This window comes from Varroa jacobsoni, unplaced genomic scaffold, assembly GCF_002532875.2.
Source record: "Varroa jacobsoni isolate VJ856 unplaced genomic scaffold, vjacob_1.0 scaffold_1472, whole genome shotgun sequence".
In the NCBI taxonomy this organism is placed as follows: Eukaryota; Metazoa; Arthropoda; class Arachnida; order Mesostigmata; family Varroidae; genus Varroa; species Varroa jacobsoni.
In genome coordinates this window covers 374555-397236 of record NW_019214374.1, presented here as the reverse complement: position 1 = coordinate 397236, position 22682 = coordinate 374555, and the positions used below count along the sequence as shown (strand labels likewise).

Below are 22682 nucleotides of genomic sequence, written 5' to 3'. Positions count from 1 at the left end.
TGAACGTCACACTTTCCATATACATAAAGTAAATATTACTAGTACATGCCAGTAAACCATTCAACGATAGAATTTTGGAGATATAGAGACTTTTAGATATGTATAGATATATACTAATTATGTATCTTAATATTTTCTTTTTTGGCACTCGTTTCATCTTGATACGTGGCTCTTTCAGCGAACCGGCAAAATATACGTTTCCTCACTGATAATTTTAATCAAATCTCTGCCGGCGAAATTTTTTACTGCGAGTGGCCGTTCAAGTAAATAATGTTCTGTAACCCAGTTTTATTGAATACAGTTTTGCTCAAATGTAGTAATTTCTGTATGTTAATCTTTCACCTCATATATATATATATATTTATATATATATATATATATATATATATATAGACTACGATCTGTTTCATGAAGGAAGCCTAATACGTGGCGGACACCAACATCATGCCCGCCGGTGCAATAAAAACCAACCCACAAAACTGATTATAGTCGTAGATACATTAATGAAACCAGTCGCTCATCAGGAATCCGGCTTCATTCGATAATTTTTACAAAAAATGATGTGAGTATCGCTTGAAGATGAACGTATGTTACAACTTTTTCCGTCTAAAACGATCGGAGCGGCCATTCAATGAAAAACGTTTATGAATTTTTATATGTGATTCTTGTTTTCAGCAGGAGCGGATGTGGTGCAGCCTTTTTAATAACAGCCAATTCTGAAACCTTCAACTCGTTGAGCTGCAAACGTAGACCATTAATTCATAAGAGTAACACTCGACGAGAAACAACAAAAGGACTGAAATGGACAGTTCTATACGCGTTGACGGTAGCAATCAATCTCTTCTGAAATTTCAGCAATAGTCCTCTTGTTTAGGTACTGACTTGTTTCGAAATAATTATTTTAACTACATCTGCCATAGACCACTTTTAACGATCTACGGATGAATGGTTTACTTTTCGGACGGACTAACCCCTTTTGCTCTCGAAATTGTGCTAACGTCATCACCTAATGCTTGAATGAGAGGGTTTTCCTTTTCACCTAGTCGCCATACCTTATTTAATTGAACGCTGTTAGACTGAACTGATGTGTAGTAAATAAAAGGAAAAAACTAATGAGCGGAAAACCACACTTCGTGAGGGGTTCAACTTCCCATTGCGTTTTGAATTGTCGCAACAATCTGGAAGATATACGTCACTGAAAATACTTTCTAACAATGTAATAAATCATACAGATGCAACTTAAAGCCCAGAGCGTTTGGCCATGGTTTCAACAGCATCACGTTCCGAACTCAGCAGCCTTTCCAATATGTTTCAGTAGCGAAAATCTATAGCATTGCTCCACGATAAGCCGACCCTGTAGTCTTGACGTGTTTCCAAATACATCATACACACATTATATTGTCGTCAACTTAGCGCAGCGATGACCTTTGACAAAAACACTTTAAATACTTGTAAGGATTAGGCGTCGCGAAAAGGGAGCGATTTTCTCTCATAAGCCCACACATTTGATTCAGTTTCTTCTTATCGTTCTAATGATCGTGTACAGTTATGTCCATATGAACTGGTACAGACGAACGGTAAGTAGTTGGCGTTTACTTATTAGAGCAAGCAATCGTTTTAACTACCAGATGACTGGACAGGCCCTGATCAGACGTTGGCGTCCTTTGTCCTAACTCCGTGACTGTCCCATCTAGCAGCTTAATCGCTTGTCGAAATATATCTCGTTGCCGGAAGACAAAGAAAAAAACACTCAGTAAATGTAACTGAACACTATGAAAGAGCCAAGCGTTCATCTACTTGAATTCAAGATACATTCGAGAAGATAGTCCATCGTGACTAATTGGCCTAAGGAAATTATTATTGTTGTTATTACTGCCGTCATCAAAAAGGTTTGTCATCGTTTTAAGCCATCGAATTTTCCTGCTTTCCACTAATGTGGTATGAGTTACTATTGCGGGGGTTGTTTCTGCTAGTAGATCCAGCCAGGCTAGTCTATCTACATTGTAGAGTAGAGAAAACAGATTTGTCATTGAGAAGTACACATGCACACCGGTGCAGACTATAGAATCTATTTTATTGTAGCATATGACCGCTGCTTGTATGCATTACTGTATGTTTGCCGTGCGCTCCATTTTGTCGAGTTTGTTGGGCGAAAAGTTGTTGTTATCGCTGTTTCTATCGTTGTTGCTATCTTGTCATTGGTGATGTCGTTGTTATGGCTATGACACGCTTATTGGGTGATACGAGCGTTCGGCAACGCCGGGCCTGTCGTGCGTGTTTTCCAGCCTTGAACAGAGCAGCAGTAGCAACGGTAGCCCCGTGGGGTTGTTTGGCGCAGGCGTAACGCCACCACGCAGCTTTTACCAGCGTCGTTGACGCGATCAGCGGCTACCGCTGCACCGCCACGGTACTGCGCCACGGCGAATCCAACCAACGACACGGATCTATTCAATGTCGAAGACATTTCAAACGAAGTTACTTGGAGAATTGACTTCAGCGGCTGCGCATGCCGAAGTCTTCGGAGCGAAGAAAAGATGGCCAGGGCTGGGGAGCAGAAGATGGTTGCGGCACTAACCATATGAGTCGAGTCGCAAGCTTCACCGTGACAACTACCCTGCCCGGCGACACCGCTGCTGAGGAACACTCCAGAACGTTCTGTGTAGCGATAGGTCCCCTACAACTATAACCGATCATCATATAGACTTGCATCAAACATCATGTCTAAGTAATACATCATATTTAGAACCAGTCTGCAATCAGCTCTCGATGTGTGCACATATATATAACCGATGTAAAATAACTGAGCTAAACCATGCATCTTTACACGATTCTTGCAAAAATGGAAAAAAAAGAATGATGTGATCTTTTCTATTACACTTCGTTATGTATCGTCATACTGGGTCCTGTATAATCGAAGCTTCTTAAGAAAACCTTTAATTATCTATTTCAACCTATTGTGGCAACGTCACAGGTGTTTGCGTCCTGAAATGTGGAGCAAACTATTTACAAAAATAAGAACTTAACCCAGTCTTAAAGGGTTCAAAAATATATGCGAAGATACAGCAGAATATGCAGAAAATCGGGCTTTCGTAACAATCGAGGTAATTCTATAATGCGGCGACCATTAGATCCAAAGGGGTACATGCGTCTGTTCATTAATGCTGTTATAAAATTAAGAAAAGTCTTCACTGCTGAAAATACTGATTAAATTTAACCGCGTGTTGGCTCGATATCAGTAGCTCGGACAAATTTTAGAACTAACGGAACGCCAGGGGAAGATCGAATGACGGGCCTGCGGGGTCTTACATTCGATGTTTTGTCAGATCAAATATGGACACTTCAAACTGAAGGCTATTTCAGCTATAGACACGATTCACCACAATCGCAGCTAGCATCTCTTAGGCGTGTATACACCGCTAAGTAGATCCCTAGAAAAGAAGGCATGTTTCAGTTATGAGTTACTTTCCGTCCACTATTTAAACGCCATCCACGCCCTTTCGGGCTTTTCGTTAAAGCTGCGAACTACCGCAGTAATAACATGATACGATAGGTTTCTCGAAGTAGCGTTAAGCGCTTAAGGCTGACCGATAAACTTAACTCGTGATGGGTTAAAATATACAAGGCTATAAACTTACAATTTGAATTGTAGGTATCGCCAAGACTCGATCCGAGTAACCTTAGACATTATTAGAACTCTCCGTGGTCGCTAATTGGAAGCGTATTAAACGCTAATCGGCTACGGTGAAAATTCCCATTTTGATAAGGGTAAATAGGGCAAGCTTATCTTGTCATGAACGCCGTACGTATCACCTTAACATAATAGTTACCTTGGAGATTACGACAACGACTAAGCAGAACAAATGAGCTTGACCAACACAAAAGTTACAACGATAATTCAATTGTCAACGAAAAGCCAATAGCGAGATGTATGCATTTTTTTTTTTCTTGTTTTCTTATCATTATCATGTTAAATTCTTTCCTAACTTAGATATTAGTAGAATGGCAGACTTAATAATACTATATTTATTATGCTGTTAATAGTGGCATTTCTTAGACCAGTTAGCTGCATAGCTTCGAAGTGTTTCTGTAATTAAAATGTGTCAAATTGAGACAGGTGCCAAAGATGCAAGCTGTTGGTTACTCGAGCAATACCCAAATTTATGATTACCTCAAGATCGTAGATGTCAATGATATTTCGAAAATTTTAACCCTATATCTTTGATACGTAACTCACTAAGTCAGTTTGTTTCTCGACAGAGTTGCCATGGTAATCGAAAGGCTTTACATCTGATTCTGAGCAAATTTTGTAGCGGTTACGCAGAGCTTATTAATTCAATTCGGATTCAATTTGTGTTGAATTGTAACATGTCTCCACGCGGTTCAGACAATCAATGATGTTACAGGTTAGACCGCATACGATTGGTTCGCCAATACAATGACAACTGTTATCAAACTCTTTATTAAAGATTGATTGCCTGGAAGAAAAGGGGAGGTAATTATTAGAGAAGATTACAGTTATTTGGGGTGTAGACATCCTTAAAGTGCTTTTTCTTTAATTGTGTGCGAGTGACGCCAGTCTTTCCCTAAGTAGTCCTCTTGTCGAGCACTGCAGGACGGCGCCAGGGACAAGTTTTGCTGATTTATAATTCCTCAGTTCACATCATTGTGTAACTATAGTGAAACATCTTGCAATAATCGCAAACATTTCAGGCTCAGCCACAGCACGACGAGACAATTTTTGCACGGTCCAATTTGTAACGCACAGCTCTGTCGCTTAGTACACAAACGGGTTAAGTAATTAAGAGAACACCTGCGAGGAAACACGTCTGTCCCTATCTCGCTAACCATCCAGGACAGAATCTGTCCTGTTACTGAATCCATCATAATACGTCTAATTTTTCTTTAACAGTAATGCATAAATGCGCAGTAGTACTAGTAATAAACAAACAACGATCCCATCAGGCCCAAATTTACAGGAATTTATTGATTATTTTGAGCCTTCGTTGTTTGCCATTCTTGTCCGCCTGACAGGTTATGGTAAATTTTTCAAGATCGATTACAAATAATTTAGTAATCGAATTGGAACACTTCTGCTGCCAGAACTTACTCACCGTAAACGCCAGACAACGTAGTTGATCAGGAAAGTTTGAGTCTATGCTGATTTTGCTACTCAGGCAGGATATTCCTATTTAAGCATCGTGTTACTAGTCTAGTGTTCAGCTACGGAATTATTTAGTAACCTGGACGTGCCTATAATGAGACATATTAGTATTAGTACTTGAGAAGAAAAGCACGTTGATTTTGGTAAAAACACAAACATTCGTTTGTGAAAAGTGCTCCTGGGTAGAAATTGCTTCCTTCAATGATGCTACTGTAATGACAATCTGAGATGTTTTCACACTACGTATGACTATGTAATAATAAGCCCAAGGGCAGTGCAACAGATTGGGCATAGACGAGTGGGACTATAGAGATACGGCTGCAAAAAGGCGAAGACCTACTGAAGATAAATCGGATTTCTAGCCGAAGTTGTCAATTGGAGCCGATAGACGAATTCTAGTTCAAAGAACCACTTTCACTCCCCTGACATCTTCTTCGCTGGTTCATTTTTCGAACTAGCGTTCGGTCAAATTGCTATTGCTCTACAACACGCTTGTGTTTCGGGTCTCTATTATACAAGGAACAATATCACGTTTTTTGAACTAGGATAGCCAGGCACGTTACCGTCACAGTTAAGTTATAATAGGGAAAGTGAATAGACGCCTTATTAAAATGATCGGTATTAACTTATTTTACTAAATAGAGGTGAAAACTGGCTCGTGATATGTACTAATAAGATCGAGAAAGGCTTATTTTGCTTAGTTCCACTTGTCCATACGATACAATGTATATATCCTAAGATCCGGCACCGCTGATTAGAATGCCCTTCTATCAAGTAAATTGTCTTCTTTGAAACGCAGGATTTCGTCATTGCTCGAACGCATCCGCAATGCGCCCAAGTTTTCCAGCGGACCAAACCAGCTATATCAGTTAGTTTCGGCTTTACCACTTAGCTCTGCAACGGCTAGAAATAGTTCTACCACATCGGATGGAACACTCGTGTGGAACTATTAACGATTAACTACACAGATGACCAAAATAGAATTACTTTTATGAATAGCAAACTAATTGAGCCTTATTAATATGTACATGGACCGCGTATATATCTATATGGAATTCATTAAGTAAGTTTTTTCTTAGTTTCTACCTTGTTTCCGGTAGCAATACACCCCTATGCTCGTACTCTAAAATAATATAGCACTGAAATATTTAAAATATGGCATGCTTAGTGCCACATGTTGATGTGACATTTTTTCTATCAGTATGTTTTGGGCAAAGCTTCAATTGACACATGGGGTCGTTAATGGCGAAAATAATCTTGCGCTTGTATTCGCTCACCTTTATATTGGCGAGGTCTACGACACACCATCCAATAGCTACCGTGTCAGTCTCGTCCGATCCTAGAGATTCACCCTGACTGCCCGCCGTCACCGCCCAGAGCAGCACAGCATAGCGAGGATGTTCCATTGTGTTTAATTGCTTTCTTCCACTTCGTATTTACAGATACACGCCCAGCTGACACTTCGTTGCCCCTGACACCTTAACTTCAAACACTCGTGGCACCACCCACCAACACCAAGTAAATTTTTTGAATTAAGCCCCTTTTATTCGCTCCTCCTTTAGATCTGCACAAAGTTCAATTACCAGGTGCACACTAAGTTGGCTCTTTTCCTCTCACCTCACCAACCATTTGCTTGTCATCACACGCGGAACAGGCTGACGAGCTCCTGCACCTCACCTCACCTCACCTCACCTCAACGTACCGTACCGAACCTCACCGCTCACCTCAAAGTTCATCAAGCGCTTGCACCACCGACAACGTTTCGCATACCATTCTCCTCCTTAACGGTGCGCGAAAGATCAATGAAGGCACTAACAGGTAGTTTTGCTTGATTTTTTTAGAATTTCTGATCTATTCTAGCACCGGCCTCACTATGACCATGATGATAGTTTTCTATTCGATTCAAGAGATAGAGGGAGCAGCGCAAGCATAAGATGAGACCCGTTAACATCAATCACGCATCACCAAATTACCACCAAGCCACCCTGTGAAAGGGACATCACACATTGCACACGAAACTTAGAAAAACTTATAAAGAAGAAAAACAATGGCTTTCCCCAGCAAAAAGGGAAAACGGCAGACATACGCGCACATCTATTGTAAAATACGTGAAATGATTCTTTTTTTTTGTTCACTTGAAGGAGTCACGAAAAGATGGCTGAAAGTCCAATAACCTCTTTCGGGACACCAAACATTGTTTGTATACACAGACTGCCAAGATAGAAAACGAGTATAAAATGAAAAAAAAACGCATTATAATACTTGCCGTATATACCACCTTCGAACTACGATGTAAAAAATGGACCGTTGGATTTCTATTATAGCGACCTATATACTCTAATAAAGCAGCGTGTTTTTATCTGTCTTGAAGTTCGACAGATGCTATATGTTCCCGATCATAACAACATACACACTGATACATCAGTATTTAAACGCCACATCGTATATGTTAATTAGTCTCCCTCCCCCCCCTCTCTCTCTCTCTCTCTCTCTCTCTTATTACGTTAAACTTTCACTTAGTAGTAAGTTTAAATTTGTGTTCGTGAAGAGGTTATGAAAAAATCACAACATAAACGGCATAGCCATGGTGATACAGTGATAGACGAATAGGGGAATCTAAATGTAGTATGAGCCCAAAAAAATACCCGTACTGTAGTAACGTGTGCTGCCTTACAAAGGATTCATCGCATAAACATTATTATAAACACTTGTATATAGATGTTCGATGCCAAATATCTGATACGCGGTTTCGCAAGTCGTTATAATCCTATACTTTTCGTCTAGATCTATAAGGAAATACAGCCTTTTGGCTAAGCATTGTTACAGGCAGAGAAAATTGCTTAGGTCAATAACACAGTGATAACGTTCTTACACTTAATCGATATATTGAAATATCGTTTTATTTATTATAGTTTTACAAAACAACTTAGGTTATCAGATTTGCTCATATCAGAGTTGCAGATAGCGACTCTTCTCGAGGTTCGTCTGCGACTGTATTTATTTTTGTGCTCGTTTATAATGTAAATATTTCTTTCCTAGGAACACGTTTTGCCGTCAACGTATGCTTACCTTATCAAAAGCACATAAAAAAAAAGTCGACATGATTCGAGTAAGCAAACAGCTGTTTGTTGTCCATAGAATAAATGTTCGTTTAGGCACTGTCAAGATCTGAAGCGGGCACAGAGTCGAAATGATGAAATGACCCACGATTACTGCTATAGAGTGACAGATTTTTTTGTGTCATCTACGTTTTAAATGCTGGCAAGTTAAGGGTTTTACAGAAGGGCAAGTTACTACGCTCAAGGCATAATGGTCCGAAGAAAAGTGCTCTACACAGTTTGTATGTACATGTCGGATAAGTTCAGGTTTCTAGACGGGCTATTCTCTTCTAGATATTTTGCCGCTGTGATCGATTTCAGCAATATCACGAAACAGATACTTTCCACAAAACTGCGAAATGAAACGTTCCGTTACGGCAAGATATGCATAACAGCCATAGGCTATCTATACTGATACGTTACAGATTAATACAGCCAATAGGTTGATTTGACCGACTATTAGACAAACCATCTCTCTACATCGAATTTTGTCACGACATCAGCTTCGGCACTATCAGTGGGCTTCGTGATGACTTTGAGTGGACTGTCAGATGAAACGAATGCAACTCTGACGGTATTTAATGGCCCCTGTAGAAAATCGGCCCTTATTCCATCCATAAAAAAAACAACTGTTGGACACAGCTGCGTTTACGACCTGGGTGAAGTATGAACGGACGTTGGAGAAGGCAGCTCACAGATTCAATCGTTCCCTTCTCGGGTTTGTCTAGGGGGCTGTCTTGTGCCTTGACGTACCCTTTGTACTGTTACTAGAACGCATTAGATCCTACACTTCTACACTGATTTACGCTTTTCCAAGCAATAATAGCAACTAAAATATGCCGGCTTCAAATTTGCTAATTATTAGTACACATAAGTGTTTGTTTATACGTAATGAACTGTTATGCCTGCCTTCACTTGGGCCCAAGACTACTATAGGACATATATGAGTTCAAAAAGGTACGAACTTTTATTTTAGTAGGTAATGGTAAAAGTTGAATTTCAAAAAACGGGTGAGCTTCGCTAAAGTTCATTCCACTTGGCTAAAGTTGGGCACATGCAGCACACATGGCACACTAACGGCACACATTTAGCTGAGGAAACATGTTGGGCTGGTGCAAATCGCTCATATGCTTCCTCCGAAACACATTAAACACCGACTCACTTTCGGCTGTTGTTTAGTGAAGCGTGTCGAGGTCTTTTGCGGGGCCGTTATTAACTTAAACACCTGCGGGCACCACCTTCTGGCCATAACGATAACCGTAGGATAAAATCAAAACGGACGCGAATCGAGCATTAACTATATGGCAGAAAGAAGCAGAAGCCAACCAATTCGTTCTACGTTATAGTGCCGATAGTTACCATATTAGAATTCGGAGTACAAGCACATGTTAAGATTTGGAAAGATTCCGAAGCCTACGTGCACCGAAGTGTCGTCCTTTCCCCTTGCCTTCAACGATAAATGCTACGGGATTTAGTTTACAGAGCATCTTTATATTCATATCGAAAGATGCGCGCTATACATTAGAGTGAAGTAAATAGGGAGCTTTGGCTAAGATTGGCTAGGAAGGGAAGATTTTTCTTCGTTTCTGCCGGCCGGCTACACGAGCTGTACAATGAAGCAGAGACGGCGTTCGTGTCCATTGCTCCGCGGAATTCCTGTTAGCGCCGCATTAAGTGTCTTTATTTTAGATAGATAAGCTCCGATAGGCCGCCCCATTACATTCACTCATTCGATCAACCATTAATACCAATGTTGTCGCCATACTATGATGACAGAGTTGACTGAACACCACTGGCTAATCCCGTGCTGTTCAGCTGCCTACTTTGTGAAAACGAAGATCGCAGTTCATTACAGCATTGCGTTATGTAGAGAGATTGGCTTGTAGGCGGTGTAACCGGTCAGCCGTGGAACCGTGGAGAAATCTGCTATCGGCTTTTAGTAGTCACACATCTGACAAGACTGAACACTATGATTTTGCTAGTTTGTAATTATGTAGTTCTTCACTACACTCTTCGGACTCCCGTTCAATAACGAGCTTGTTATGCCTATGCAATTGAAAAGCCCAATTTTGTTATGTCTAAATAAAGCCAGAAGACTTCCACTCTTAGTCTACCCGTCAGAGATCCCAATCACCGTTCACCATACAATCTATCTCTATCCTTAAAGACATACGCTTACTATGATACTTAGTTGTCTTGAAATCCGTGTGTGTGTGTGTCGTCGATCTTGTACAATATATATATATATATATATATATATATATATATATATGGCACGCTATTCCTCCGATAGGGTATATCAAGTAGATAGATATACGAGAAACAATACCTGTGTACTTAAATCAATTGCTCGAACAGCTTGATTCTCGACATGCGGAAAAAAAACCTCTTGATAAACGTGCATATGAATTGCCCAAAAGCAAACGAAGTATCGACGACAGGTTGTCACCTTATGGCGATCGGCACCAGGACCGAGCTCCGGATGTTGCGCACCTTCAAACTTCCCAGCCCGTCATTTTCTCTCACTACGGTCGATGCAGCGCCTTTCCGTCCTTAAGATTATTTCACTTCTTGCACGTTATCACTTCGCTGAGAGGATTTCCTCAACAAGTTTGAGGGAATCAAAAACACATCGCCTTATTCTCATTTCTTTCTGTCGCTTTTCACAAAGTTGTCTAATTGCATTATGTTTTACTACACTATCAACAACGATTGCAACATACAAACGTGCAATGTGTCGGGTTCCGTGTCCAGCCAGTTGTCCGCTTAGCTTTTACAATTTTATCCCGAGTGATCGCGCTGACGACGGTAGTCCTAACGGCAGCAGAAGGAGCACAACAACTGACGCGACTCACTTGCTGACCGACTATCAATTGGCAGACACGCGATAACAACGACGACGACGACCGCGGCAGCCGCTTCAACGTCGCTCTCTCAGCTCAACGTTGAATGTCGTAGCCGTGTAACAGCGCTACTGCTTCCCGGCATAGACAAATGGACGGAGAGACAGACAACAGCAGCGGCCGCTTCAGCTTCAGCAGAAGTCGCCATCAGTATCGGCGCATTTCTGTATGTTAAGGTTGCCGTTTCCATTGCTGCTATGACGACGATTCGCGACAACGATGATGTTTCTGCAGCAGGTCCGCTCGTTTGAGTTCTGCTATGGCAGCCACAGTCTCCTTCTCCTGTTCTGTTCCTGCGTCAGCAGCAGCAGCAGCAGCGGCGGCGACCACTGCCACTGCCGTCGTCGCTGCGGCTATTTGACGGGCTATGACCCTCCAGCACCTGGCTTCGCTCGCTCGCTCGCTCGCTCGCTCGCTTGGCACTGTTTCAGTCGGTCGGTCGTTCGGTCGGTCGTTGATGTTGACGACGACGACGGCAGCGGCGGCGGTAGCGTTGTTGTTATTTAATATTGGTGATGGTGACGGTCGTTGTCGTTGTTTCCCCCTCCTTCTCTTCTGTTTCCCTCTGTCGATATGTTGGTCTGTCCTTTTCTGTTCAGCGCGAGCGCCTGTGCGCCAACGTAGGACGCTAAAGCCAATCTCCTGTCTGTTCGTTCGTCCGTCCGTCGGCCCGTCCGTTCGGGATCGTACGACGCTCAATGTTCGCGATGGCGATGGCGGCGGCGGCGGCGGCGGCGGCGACAGCGACGGCACGTCGATGACGCTGACGGCAACGACGAAGACGCGAGTGCACGGCGAGCGCAACAACGGCAGCCTCGTCGCACCAACGGAGAGGGTCAACGCCAACATTGCGGCTGCTTTAACTACTACAACTACATAACAGCAAATGGCGACTAGTTCTTTGCCAGCCAACGTGGTGCTGCTAGCGCCATAGTTACTACATCCTTGCGACACGCCGTTCCCAAAAGCGTTCGCCGCCGCCTCGACGACTGCTTCTCTACTTCGCCGGCTACGAACATCAACGTTGCCGCACACAAATTGACACCCCAATATTTGTTGATCACAATTCTTATTATGGGCAGCAAAACAAGATCTTCAATCGAACAGAATAGTCCCATTAAAAGGAAAAAAAAAAACTTGAACGTTTACATTCAATAAATCGTCGGTAAAACAAGCAGAGCCAAATTCTAGAGACTTCAATTGTACAAAACAGCGAACGATCCGAGGACATAGCACTTTCGAAAGCTTCAAGCAGGCGTTAATGTCCGAATCCTATCCTTAGACGTCTTTCTGTGACAATTCAACTGACACGTATATTAGGTTCGAGCGTTGCTATTTACGTACGCAGGTCGTTTGATAATTTACATTTTGTGTTATTTCGCTCTGCTTGATGTATTTTATATAATAGTTGCGAATAAGGAGAGAGAAAAAAACGAGCAGCGCTTGTCCGAAACAGTTTTGCTCTAAGTCGTTAGCTGAAGCTGTCTCAGGTAACTTTTGTTAATAGTGGAAACGATCATTTTTTCATCTGTAGCATTCGCTAGGGCTGGTCTTAGTTCGTTTGCCTCTGCCATTGAACGCAACAACTACGTAGACTTTGGGTCTGCTTTTCTGACTGTCGACCGTCGGTACAACCCAATTGCTACAATAACAACTTTTGTTGCTACGGCTGATGTTAGTAAGTGAGCGAGTGACGTTGATGGCGTAGCTCCCTCTTCGAGAGAAATTTCAGACATTGCACGTTTAACAAGCGTTTTGCCATTGCACTCCGGAGCTGAACCGAATGTTCCGTTGACGTTCGGATGGAATAAATTTTATGGTAAGGTAGACCAAATGATGGTCGAAACCGTACACAACAGAGAGAAGTTGCTAGAGGTGTCCAAAAGTTGATGACCACCACAGAAAATTCACGTTCACGATGCCATCAAAGGCACAGGACCATCGTTTGCCCCGCCCAGCGTTGCTTGCTTGCTTGACCAACATGAACAACAGCGATGACGATAACGACTCATGTCCGTCGAAAGAAAAGGGGAAACGCGGCAGGAACAAGAGGACTTAGCGCGGCGTGAGCCGTACCGACGAGCTATCGCAAACGACGCTCAAAAACTGTTGTACACCGCGTGCACATCAGGCCGCATCGAACAGAGGAAGTTTCTAAAGTCGCGCACACCCAGATCTCACTTCAGCAGTAACTTTGCGGACCATTTGCATCGACGACTCCGTTAGTTTTATGGCAGTCACAGTGACACCATAATGGTAGCAGCGTTCAATAACAAGACAGAAAAAAGTAAAACAAACCAACAGCGATAAAAATGCGCCGATCAACGCCATGTCGTAACTAAACTTGAAACGAAGCTGATATTTCGCTGCCTCTGTCAATCATTTTATCGTCCTGGGCGTCGTAGTGCTCGCTCAATAGAAATTCGGTAACGATCCAGCTAGACAGATAGACAGGCAGATTGGCTAACAGTCACTTTCTTGGTGCCAATTCCATCCATACGACTGGACAACGAAGATAACCGACAACCAGGTGTCCAAACTTCGTTCCGATCATGCTTTGGCGATCCGATCGACGTGCTAAGGCCACATCTCTAGTATCAATCGCAGGGAAACGCACTTCCGTGCTTGTTGGTACGAGTTGTGTGAACGTAAGACCTGCCTCTACCGTGCACTATCATTATTTAAACCAAATTAGACCCCACTAACACAGATTGGTCCAAATCCTATGCATCTCTTTTGTTTACGGTATTTGTACGATATGCTTAGACATGTGCACGTTAGAGAAATAACTGCCAGCCATTCATCTAGCTCCTGTTAAGATGAGACTTAATTATAAATGCGAGTCTTTTTTCGCTGAATCGAAGGACAATTTATGTAGTACTTGGGAGATCTAGGACTCTGACTATTTTGCGTTTCGATCTTTCACACTATCCAGCGACCCACAAGGAACTACGTATTATATACTCTCAAGGCACATATTTCAACAAGCTTGCATCATTATGTCGCAAGGCAATGCGCTTGCAACTGGTAACCGGTGCGACACGGTCGCGATGATTTTTGAGTTGTTTTAAAAATGCCGCGGTCGGAGGTTTAGTTGCTGTTATGAGCTAGCTCACGGGACAGAGAGAAAGCTTGGAGTCGCAACATGAAATAGTTTATTTTATTTTTATTGTTTTTCTCGGATGATTCGCAAAAGAAGCCACCCTCCTTTCATTATGACAAAAAACAAACAAATACGAAAGCTATTCGTAGTGAATGCTCCAGGAGCCTGCACGCTTGCTGACGCTCTCTTCTTGTCGGCTGCTCAACTGCTGACGGCCTATCGTGATTTAAGGGCCGGCCTAATGAGTGAAATTTCTGGTAACTTTTTTCAACCCAATGCCAACCTTGTCGACATGCTAAATCTTTCGATAAAATACTAGATTTTTTTTTACCCTTGCGCCTACAGCGAGAACTACGAAAGTGCTTCGTTAGATATTTATTATTAAGCAACAGAATTTACTACCCGAAAATATAAGATTGCAAAACGAAGTACTACTTGAAGAAACCTTTGAGTGCGGCACATGAAATGAGAGAAAGGAGATCTTAACTATTCATAGCAATGAATAGTTAGTAGACAATCAGGCCGAAGGAACATCTCGACCTGTTCTCACTGTATATGTTTCAGTGTATACAGCCTTTGAACGTGAGTGATGTCGTCAGCATGTCACAAAACAGTGTTCAGGTCGAATTTAGAAGTAGACTACTGAGACGTTCTTTGTATATAGATATGTCAAAATGAAGGGGTTTACAAGAAGTGAGTGTTTATACAAATGCATCCAAAACTATATCGGTTTGACGGTACACGCTATACATATGAGCAAATCAAAATTACTAGAATCTGGTGTCTAACGTGAAAGCAACAACCATATCTCTGTATATATTTATTGCAAGTCTTAGGCTTTTTCCATGAACCGAGCTGGGTCCAATGATCTATTGTAAGATACGATACAAAAAAACTTTGATGCTTTTAGAAGTGGGAAGTCATTGTGATAAATATGTTAGTTATAGTATATTACCAAATCACATCTCGTATGAAGCTCGACTAGATGGTCAAGCCGAAAGGCAGAATATGGCCTGCCAAGTTCGTTAATCCAAAAGCTGAAGAGGATCTTGGTAACAGTGACTCGATAGGACAGTTTCTGTGCTTGATTTGAGTTCATTCATTTTTACCTTGATAATTTAGAAAGAAGACTACCGTCTCTGCCATCACCTTCAGCTAACGGCATTCGGAAAAAATCACTTGGTTAACGTTTGACCAAAACTCAAACCGCTCTACGATCTACGACATCTTACTGTGTCGGCAAAACAGAAACATCTCTCTATATCTAAGATACGTATTGAACCGGAATTTTAGCACGCGCCTATAGCAGCTGATGGAAGTCTGTGTTCTCATAGGGTACGAGAACTCAATGATTTGTCTAGGTAAAAGACATATTCGATGTTCTACATAGCCATTTTAAGCAGAGATTATTTGCGCTATAGAAGCGACAGAAGTTGAAATTAATGGCTAGGGCAAACGAAAACCTTCTTTTTGTTCAACGTTCATGTTGTCTAACTTGAGCGTCATTCGAGAACATCTTCCTGTTACCATTTGAACGGCCGTGGATGCACTATCTGACTTCAATGTGCCTGTCGTGTATGCTAGAAAAACGTTTGTCTCACAATAATTGAACATCTTTCTCGTTTATATTTAAGCTATCCGTTTTTTGCATCATATGCGTGGACTTGGTTGAAGTCGTCTTAATTTATTATGAGTAGAATAAATGTACACTAGTAGATTCTCAAGGTGTCTAACCTTAATTAACCATCCGAGAAACTTTACACTGTAATCTGTATGTTTCCTTGCACAAAACACACTTTTAGTCCTTGATCTTCTAAGCAGATTGTCGGGCACCCAGATGCACCTTGAAGCAGCTTTTGCATCCAAGCACTAACGGTTCAGCTTGAGGAAATTTTCCAAAGTGATCGGTGGCATGTTTTACCAGTCCACTTTCGCATACAGTTATCCGATAATTGACCAAATACAAAGATGCAACTAACGATATTAACGCTATGTGGTAAGTGGGCAACACGAGCGACTAGAGTGGATTACTCTTTTCGATCTATTTTTACCCTGACGTTCACGTCGATGGCGCCGACGAGGTTTCATCCAGTTGGGGACCCCACTGGCCGCTTTAGACGATCCGTAACATAAGAACTGAGAGGGCAACCACGTTGTTAAATTGAAGTCACTCATCGCCGAATAGCAGAAGCGCTACCCCAAAATTTTCTGTGAATATCTCCGGCGATCCGGCCAGACCGCGATCTCCCATCTCAGTCTACTAATATCGACTATTCTTCTCTCCCACTTTATTTCTCATCAAACCCCCTACGCCAAACGGCACTCTTAGCTGACGCGAGAACCCACTAGACGGACAATGAACGGATACGAAGTTCGCCGCTTAAAGCTGCCGGATAGAAGGTAGCTATACACCGACAGCCGAGGTGTTCAAGCGGAGGCCGTCCGTTCGCGCGAAGCCTATTGTGCCTATGTATACACGGCTGTAGTCGCCCCATTCTCTTCGACCGTAGCTGACGGCTAACCGAATCAGCGACTAACTAGGAAATGGCGTCTGAAGCACCAATGGTACGGCACTGAACACAGATAGACTTTCACTGCTCACCTGACAAATGTTCACATGTTATACAGTCAAACAAATGGCTGAACGAACAATTCGTTGCACCAAGTGCGACATCTTGCCAGAAATTCATACACGAATTTGACCCTGGCCAGCTGATAAAAACGGACCAAAAATATGGAAAGGCATCGCCGCTTTTAAATACAAATGGGCTATCGCCACTTTAGAACGCTTTGTATATGGTACCGTAATGGCATACAGGTCTAAGAGAATACTTACGTCAGCCCTTGTAATCTTGACGAGTTGAAACAGTCATTTACAGTTTATGTAATTCGTAAATTGTTTACTGGGGTAGCTTCTTAAGAAAATCATAGCAATATTATGTGTCTAAAAAATAGGTGAACTTGCAAAGCCCTGTAATTTACGTAACTTGTGTATGCTGTTGGTTGCGGCGCGCTATTTAGAACGTGCAGAAATAAGTAATTAGAAGGTTAAGATCATTTGCGCATATAATTGGGTAGATTGGACGAAACTGATATTTTATTGAGATGGAACGAATCTTCTTGTTACTGCACGTAAAATGGAAAATAACGATCGACGAAAGACTACTTCCCCCACAGCGTAAAAAAGTTATCTGGTTCGAAAATGGAAAAGTGAAGTACTAGAGGCTCTTGGATCTCTTTCTATATGTATGTAGAGGCCTAGAGCTAGTGCGTGAGGCACTTTTGTTTTTCAATAGATCGCTAATTGTAAGTTGACTTCAACATCTTTTCGATGAATTCAAGCCTATTAGAATATCCTATGAGAGGTACCAGGGCGAACTACTTCGGTTCACGTTCTGTACTTGTATCGGACCGCTGTTTGTCAGTACATGTACAAAAAGGCAAGTAGCAAATGCTAGTGACAGCATAGGCATGTATTCTAGACGAGCTGTCCTATCAAACGGACGGTTTTTAACGGTAGCAGTTCCTATAAATAAGGTAAGCGGGCACTAATATAGCTATTCATTTCTGCCATATTGGAAAGATGGCGTACTATAGTTTTCTGAGATGCTAACAGGTTTGTTAAAATAATACCGAAACATTATTTATAGAGTTAAATATTACTGTAGCACTATGCTTCAGCAGATACGAAACGGTTCGGCATATACTGACGAGCGAACAACCTAAGCATTTCGAAAAATACCAGGTTAGAAAGTTCCTAGTCAATGTGGTATTCTGGTATAAAATGGTAGGGTCTGTGTTTTCACAAACTGTAAAAATGGGATATTTCTTCAGACTGTTTAATTTTTTGCAGACCGAAGCGCGCAACTTCACTGAAGCATGTTGCGTCGGTAACTGACAACAACTGGTCACTTCTCTTAGTATAGGGTTTTTCACCGAATCAAAGAAGTGATCTAGCTCTTAGTAAAGTGAGCAGAATACATAATATGCCTGAGTAGTTGGTATACAAATCTACCTCTTCGTATATACCGCTCGATGCCAATGTAATGCACTTCAGGCTATTGCATAACTGAAGTGCCATGTTGTCTCAGTGAAAGGTCATTGTGGGGCTCATCCTTTCACAAGAGTGTTAGGAGCATTATTGGGCACATTTTCAACCTGAAAGTGGGTTCGGATCGTTTAAATGTGATGGATGTGATATTAAAGCGTACCTAGATAGTGCCAAGCAGCGTTCGGACGTAATAATTAAATTTTATTTTCTGAGCGAAATTAAAATTTGTAATTTTAAAAGTGATAAGGCTGCGGGCTTGCAACGTTTAAGAGATCTACTCGAGTGGCACCTAGGCATCCTAAAATGCCATTATTCAATATTTTCTTTGTAGTAAGAAGGCTCAGTGTTCATTTTTAAATACCTATTCATTTCACTGCCACTCGCCCATATCGTAGACGTTTCTATCGAAAAATTTGGTTACAATGGCCCTACTACGGCCACTTACTTTATGAGCATCATTTTTCTTCGCACAAAAAACTTCAAACTTAGTGCAAGTTTCTTTTAACGTAAGCGAAATTTCGTAGTAATTGATTGAATTTCTTCGAAAAAACCTCCTCGTAGCCCCAATGCCATTATAAGTCACCACTTTGTGACACTAGATTGAAGCAAGATCTTCTGCAATCGATTAAAAAACTCGCTGGAAAACCTAGCTTCTTTTACGTATTTTTAAAGCCATGCTTTATCCGGATTAGTTTTGCTAACATCTAAAAGCATATACATTTTTACGACACGCAAAGCTCAAGTATATTTAGCTCTAGAATTTAAGCCTTTTCTATGTCACGCCTCAGTTCTTACTCTGGATGTTTAATCTCAATGATGCCTTAACTCAAGCTTTAATATGATGATGCTCTTGTTAAACTGGGACAGACGTAGTTGATTACAGCCGAACATCATCTTTTGCTTCAATTGGTGGAAATCGAAGCATAAAAGGGTTATTTTCCTTCTTTCGAGAAAGGGGGGTTTATTTACATTGTGACTAAAAATCACCCGTTCTCATTTTTAATAACTATATATATATATATACGCTTATTTAGGATAACAGAAATACTCCTGTGTATTGTTTATGATTGCAGCAATGTTTTCTTCAATGGTTTGTGCATCGACTGATTTACTAATTGGACTGTAGATGCTCTACAATGGCAAAAAAGAAGGCGGATCTCTACACCATCTTGTTTCTGCTCCATGGCCATATTCCCTTTGAACGCAAAGGGACGGACTAGGTACATTGAGGCTTCCACACCTCAAGCATGTTTCAAACCTACATTCTTCATGTCGCAGTCAATCGGCGACACAACCCAATGTGTCATTACCTATAAGAAGTCGGCACGAAATTTTATACGAAAAAAATTTATACTGGTGATTCCAACTTGGGAGAACGCCAACCAAAGAAAAGTCTCATTTAGTAGACGCAAGTCCAAGGTGGCAAATATATGTTTAATATGTCGAACTTCCCACAAAGCCGAACGTCCGACAGATGACAGCGTGAACAACTTGACATGCAGGATCTACTACTCTATATATATATATATATATGGCGTATAATTTTATTGACTAATGCCGAACTAAGGTAATCTTAAAGTCAATAGGAGGAAAGACACCTACTTTGAAAAAATCACGAAACCTCACGTCACTATAAACAGATAACATACCACCCAGTTCGTGGTCATATCTTCAACAATTACTAAAAATAATATGAGACGTTTTCTATTATACTGAATATCGCATGGTGATATAACTTATTTGTTTTAAATCGGTCAAATTAGAAACAAGTTTCTACAACAGTAATTTGCTATCAAAGAAAATATAGAATGCGTTCTCTATTTACAGGCGATATTATGATTGCTTCTGAACTTGCTTTTTTCCAGTAAGATACCAGGGTACAAAGCACAGAGATTTGAGGTGGATTCCCTTCATTGTTTGGGTGATGATACTGTAAAAATGTACGGTCCTGCATTGAATAATAGCATGTAGAACAAAAAAATCTAGTACGCGCTTAGTGGTGGCTGAAAAATGGTAGGAACATCTTCGTCCCATGCCGAGCTCAATCAGCCAAAATACTTCTTTATTTTGTTCTATGTTCAATAATGGCTGTATATAACATATCAAAACATTGAACGTCTACATGTTTACATTTCAATACTTAGACTTAATTGTTGAATTTATTAGTTTTGGACATTTGAAAATCTCTTCGAATATCCAGTATTCAATAGCTTTTACTGCTTCATAGTTACATGCGTTTTGCTGTTATGTAACGCCTAAATTACCGTACGCATCCGTCACAGATCAAACTACATCTGATTTCTGCCATTGCCGGCTTTTCACATATCCCCTTAATAATAAACACACAATTCTATTTGTTCAGCCATCTTTGCAATGGGACCTTCTACCATTTTACATAAGCTGCATGAAAAGCCCTAAAGTATTCAACTTTTGTTAGCACCGCTTGTGATAGTTTGGGCTATTGTTCTATAGTAATTGTGTTTTACTTACATGGGTAAGTCTGGGTTGGTCTCAGTCTCTTCAGACTAACGCTATTTGTATGTTTGAATGAATGTTACTTGAACTTAATAATTATTAAGAGCTGGAAGGAACACGGACAATAAAAGGTCAAATTTATTGACTTGAACCATTGTTCATAGCGCTTAGCCTTTGACCTTGGCAATGCTATGCCGATTTTTCCCTACAGGTGATCCGTTGCAGTGGAAAAAGCATCAGGCGAAATTTCGACTTTTTCGTGTAAATTATCGAAACGCCATACATCCATAGCGAACTACCGTCCTATAAAGAATACGGTCGCATGGCAGAGCTGTTTGAATTTAGCTTTTTCTATCTACTAAGCTGTTACAGCGCAAAACCGGCAGACCTTGATACTGACTAGCTTTTGAACCAGTTGCGCTAAAATCATGATTTTCTAATTTCTGTTAAAAGTACTCTACTTTGTTTTATTGCACACTTGTTCCGGCGTATCGAATATATCATGTTCGCTCGTATATATACATATATGTATATATATATATATATATATATATTACAGTTTTTGGACAGCTGTGTACTTATGATTCACGTTCCCAGTGGAAACTTCCGGATCTCTGGCTTCTTGAAATAAATTGATCGTGGACTAGGTTCCCCCAATTGTTTCCCCCAATTTAGGGTGTGGGATTAAATCACAACCGGTGTGAGCTAATCTTCGCTCAACCGAAGATGTGACTCCGGCATGACGATAAGGTTTAGTATTGTCATCACGCGTGCTTTAGACTGCAGTGCCAGTGGTTCACTATTATCGTAAGGAGATAAGGCATTCATTTTTTCACTTTCGATCAATACCTGATAGTAGCAGATGTCCGTTATAAGTTCTGCTATCGTCTTACGTCCGAACCTATTCAACACTGCCACAGAGCTTGATTGCTCCTCAGATTGATACTATTCTCTCACCTAATCGCTCTCCGGCTGGCGATAAAAATTGAAACCTGCCTTGTCAACTGGCGACTGTATGGTCCAGGTGGGCTGTTTGTTAATTAAAGTTCCGCAAATTGGGCATGGAGGCACTTCCAACTGGGACGACATCAGCTTACTTTTCGCTCAGTTTCCACTCTTGCAGTATCTAAACTATAATTTTATAGCATGTTATATGTGAGATGTTAGATTTGGTTTATAGAGCCCTTAGACTTCAGACTCTTATGAAAGCCTTGTTTATTGCGGTAACACATTATCGTCTTTCGAGTCTCGATACCGCCGGTCTTCAAAACTCCAATCGGTATCCTTAAAATATATGCATCATCTACGTACTATGCTTTTGCTTAGGTTTTCATCGGTGTTCGTCGGTTCTCCGTAACGCTAGGGCTTCAATTAAACGAAAACCTATCGACTGAGCGTTGATTTTCAAGACAAAAAGATGTTCTTCTGAACTCATTCGAAATGTCTAGCGGCTAAATTTCGTCTGCTAGCGACACGTAGTTCAAAAGTATTCATCTAATATTTGTAACGTGACAATTTTAAATGAATTTATTCGATACTATACGCACGCTTTGCCAACCCAATACAAATAACGAACGAACGATCCTAACGTCTCGTTTAGCAAACAACACGACGTAATTTGAAGGTTAACTGAACGCTGTTGACTTTGTGTCTTGCATGTGTTTATGTGTCTTTGTGTGAGTGAGTGTGTGTGCGTGCGGGCTCGTGCGTGCGTGTGTGTGTGTGTGTGTGTGTGGGTGTGTGTGTGTGTGTGTGTGTGTGTGTGTGTGTGTGTGTGTGTGTGTGTGTGTGTGTGTGTGTGTGTGTGTTCGCGTGTGCGTGTGTGTGTGTGTGGGTGTGTGTGTGGGTGTGTGTTTGGGTGTGTCTGCAGTGTGTGTGTGTGTGTGCGTGC

At 41.4% G+C, this 22682-nt stretch overlaps 1 protein-coding gene across 6 annotated transcripts in view; it reads right to left on the bottom strand.

The window, feature by feature from the left end:
• The window catches only part of LOC111270411 (epithelial splicing regulatory protein 1), a 61471-nt gene that overhangs the window by 37838 nt on the left and 951 nt on the right, over positions 1-22682 (bottom strand). For 2 of the 6 annotated variants that reach the window (XM_022850623.2, XM_022850622.2), the window contains exon 2: positions 6439-7146. In XM_022850623.2, the coding sequence (XP_022706358.1) occupies positions 6439-6567 (129 nt within the window). In that variant the 5' untranslated portion in view covers positions 6568-7146. Of the gene's footprint in view, positions 1-6438; positions 7147-10588; positions 11322-15999; positions 16457-22682 lie in introns of those variants that run through there. The other 4 variants (XM_022850624.2, XM_022850621.2, XM_022850620.2 and 1 more) reach the window with 4 other exon arrangements.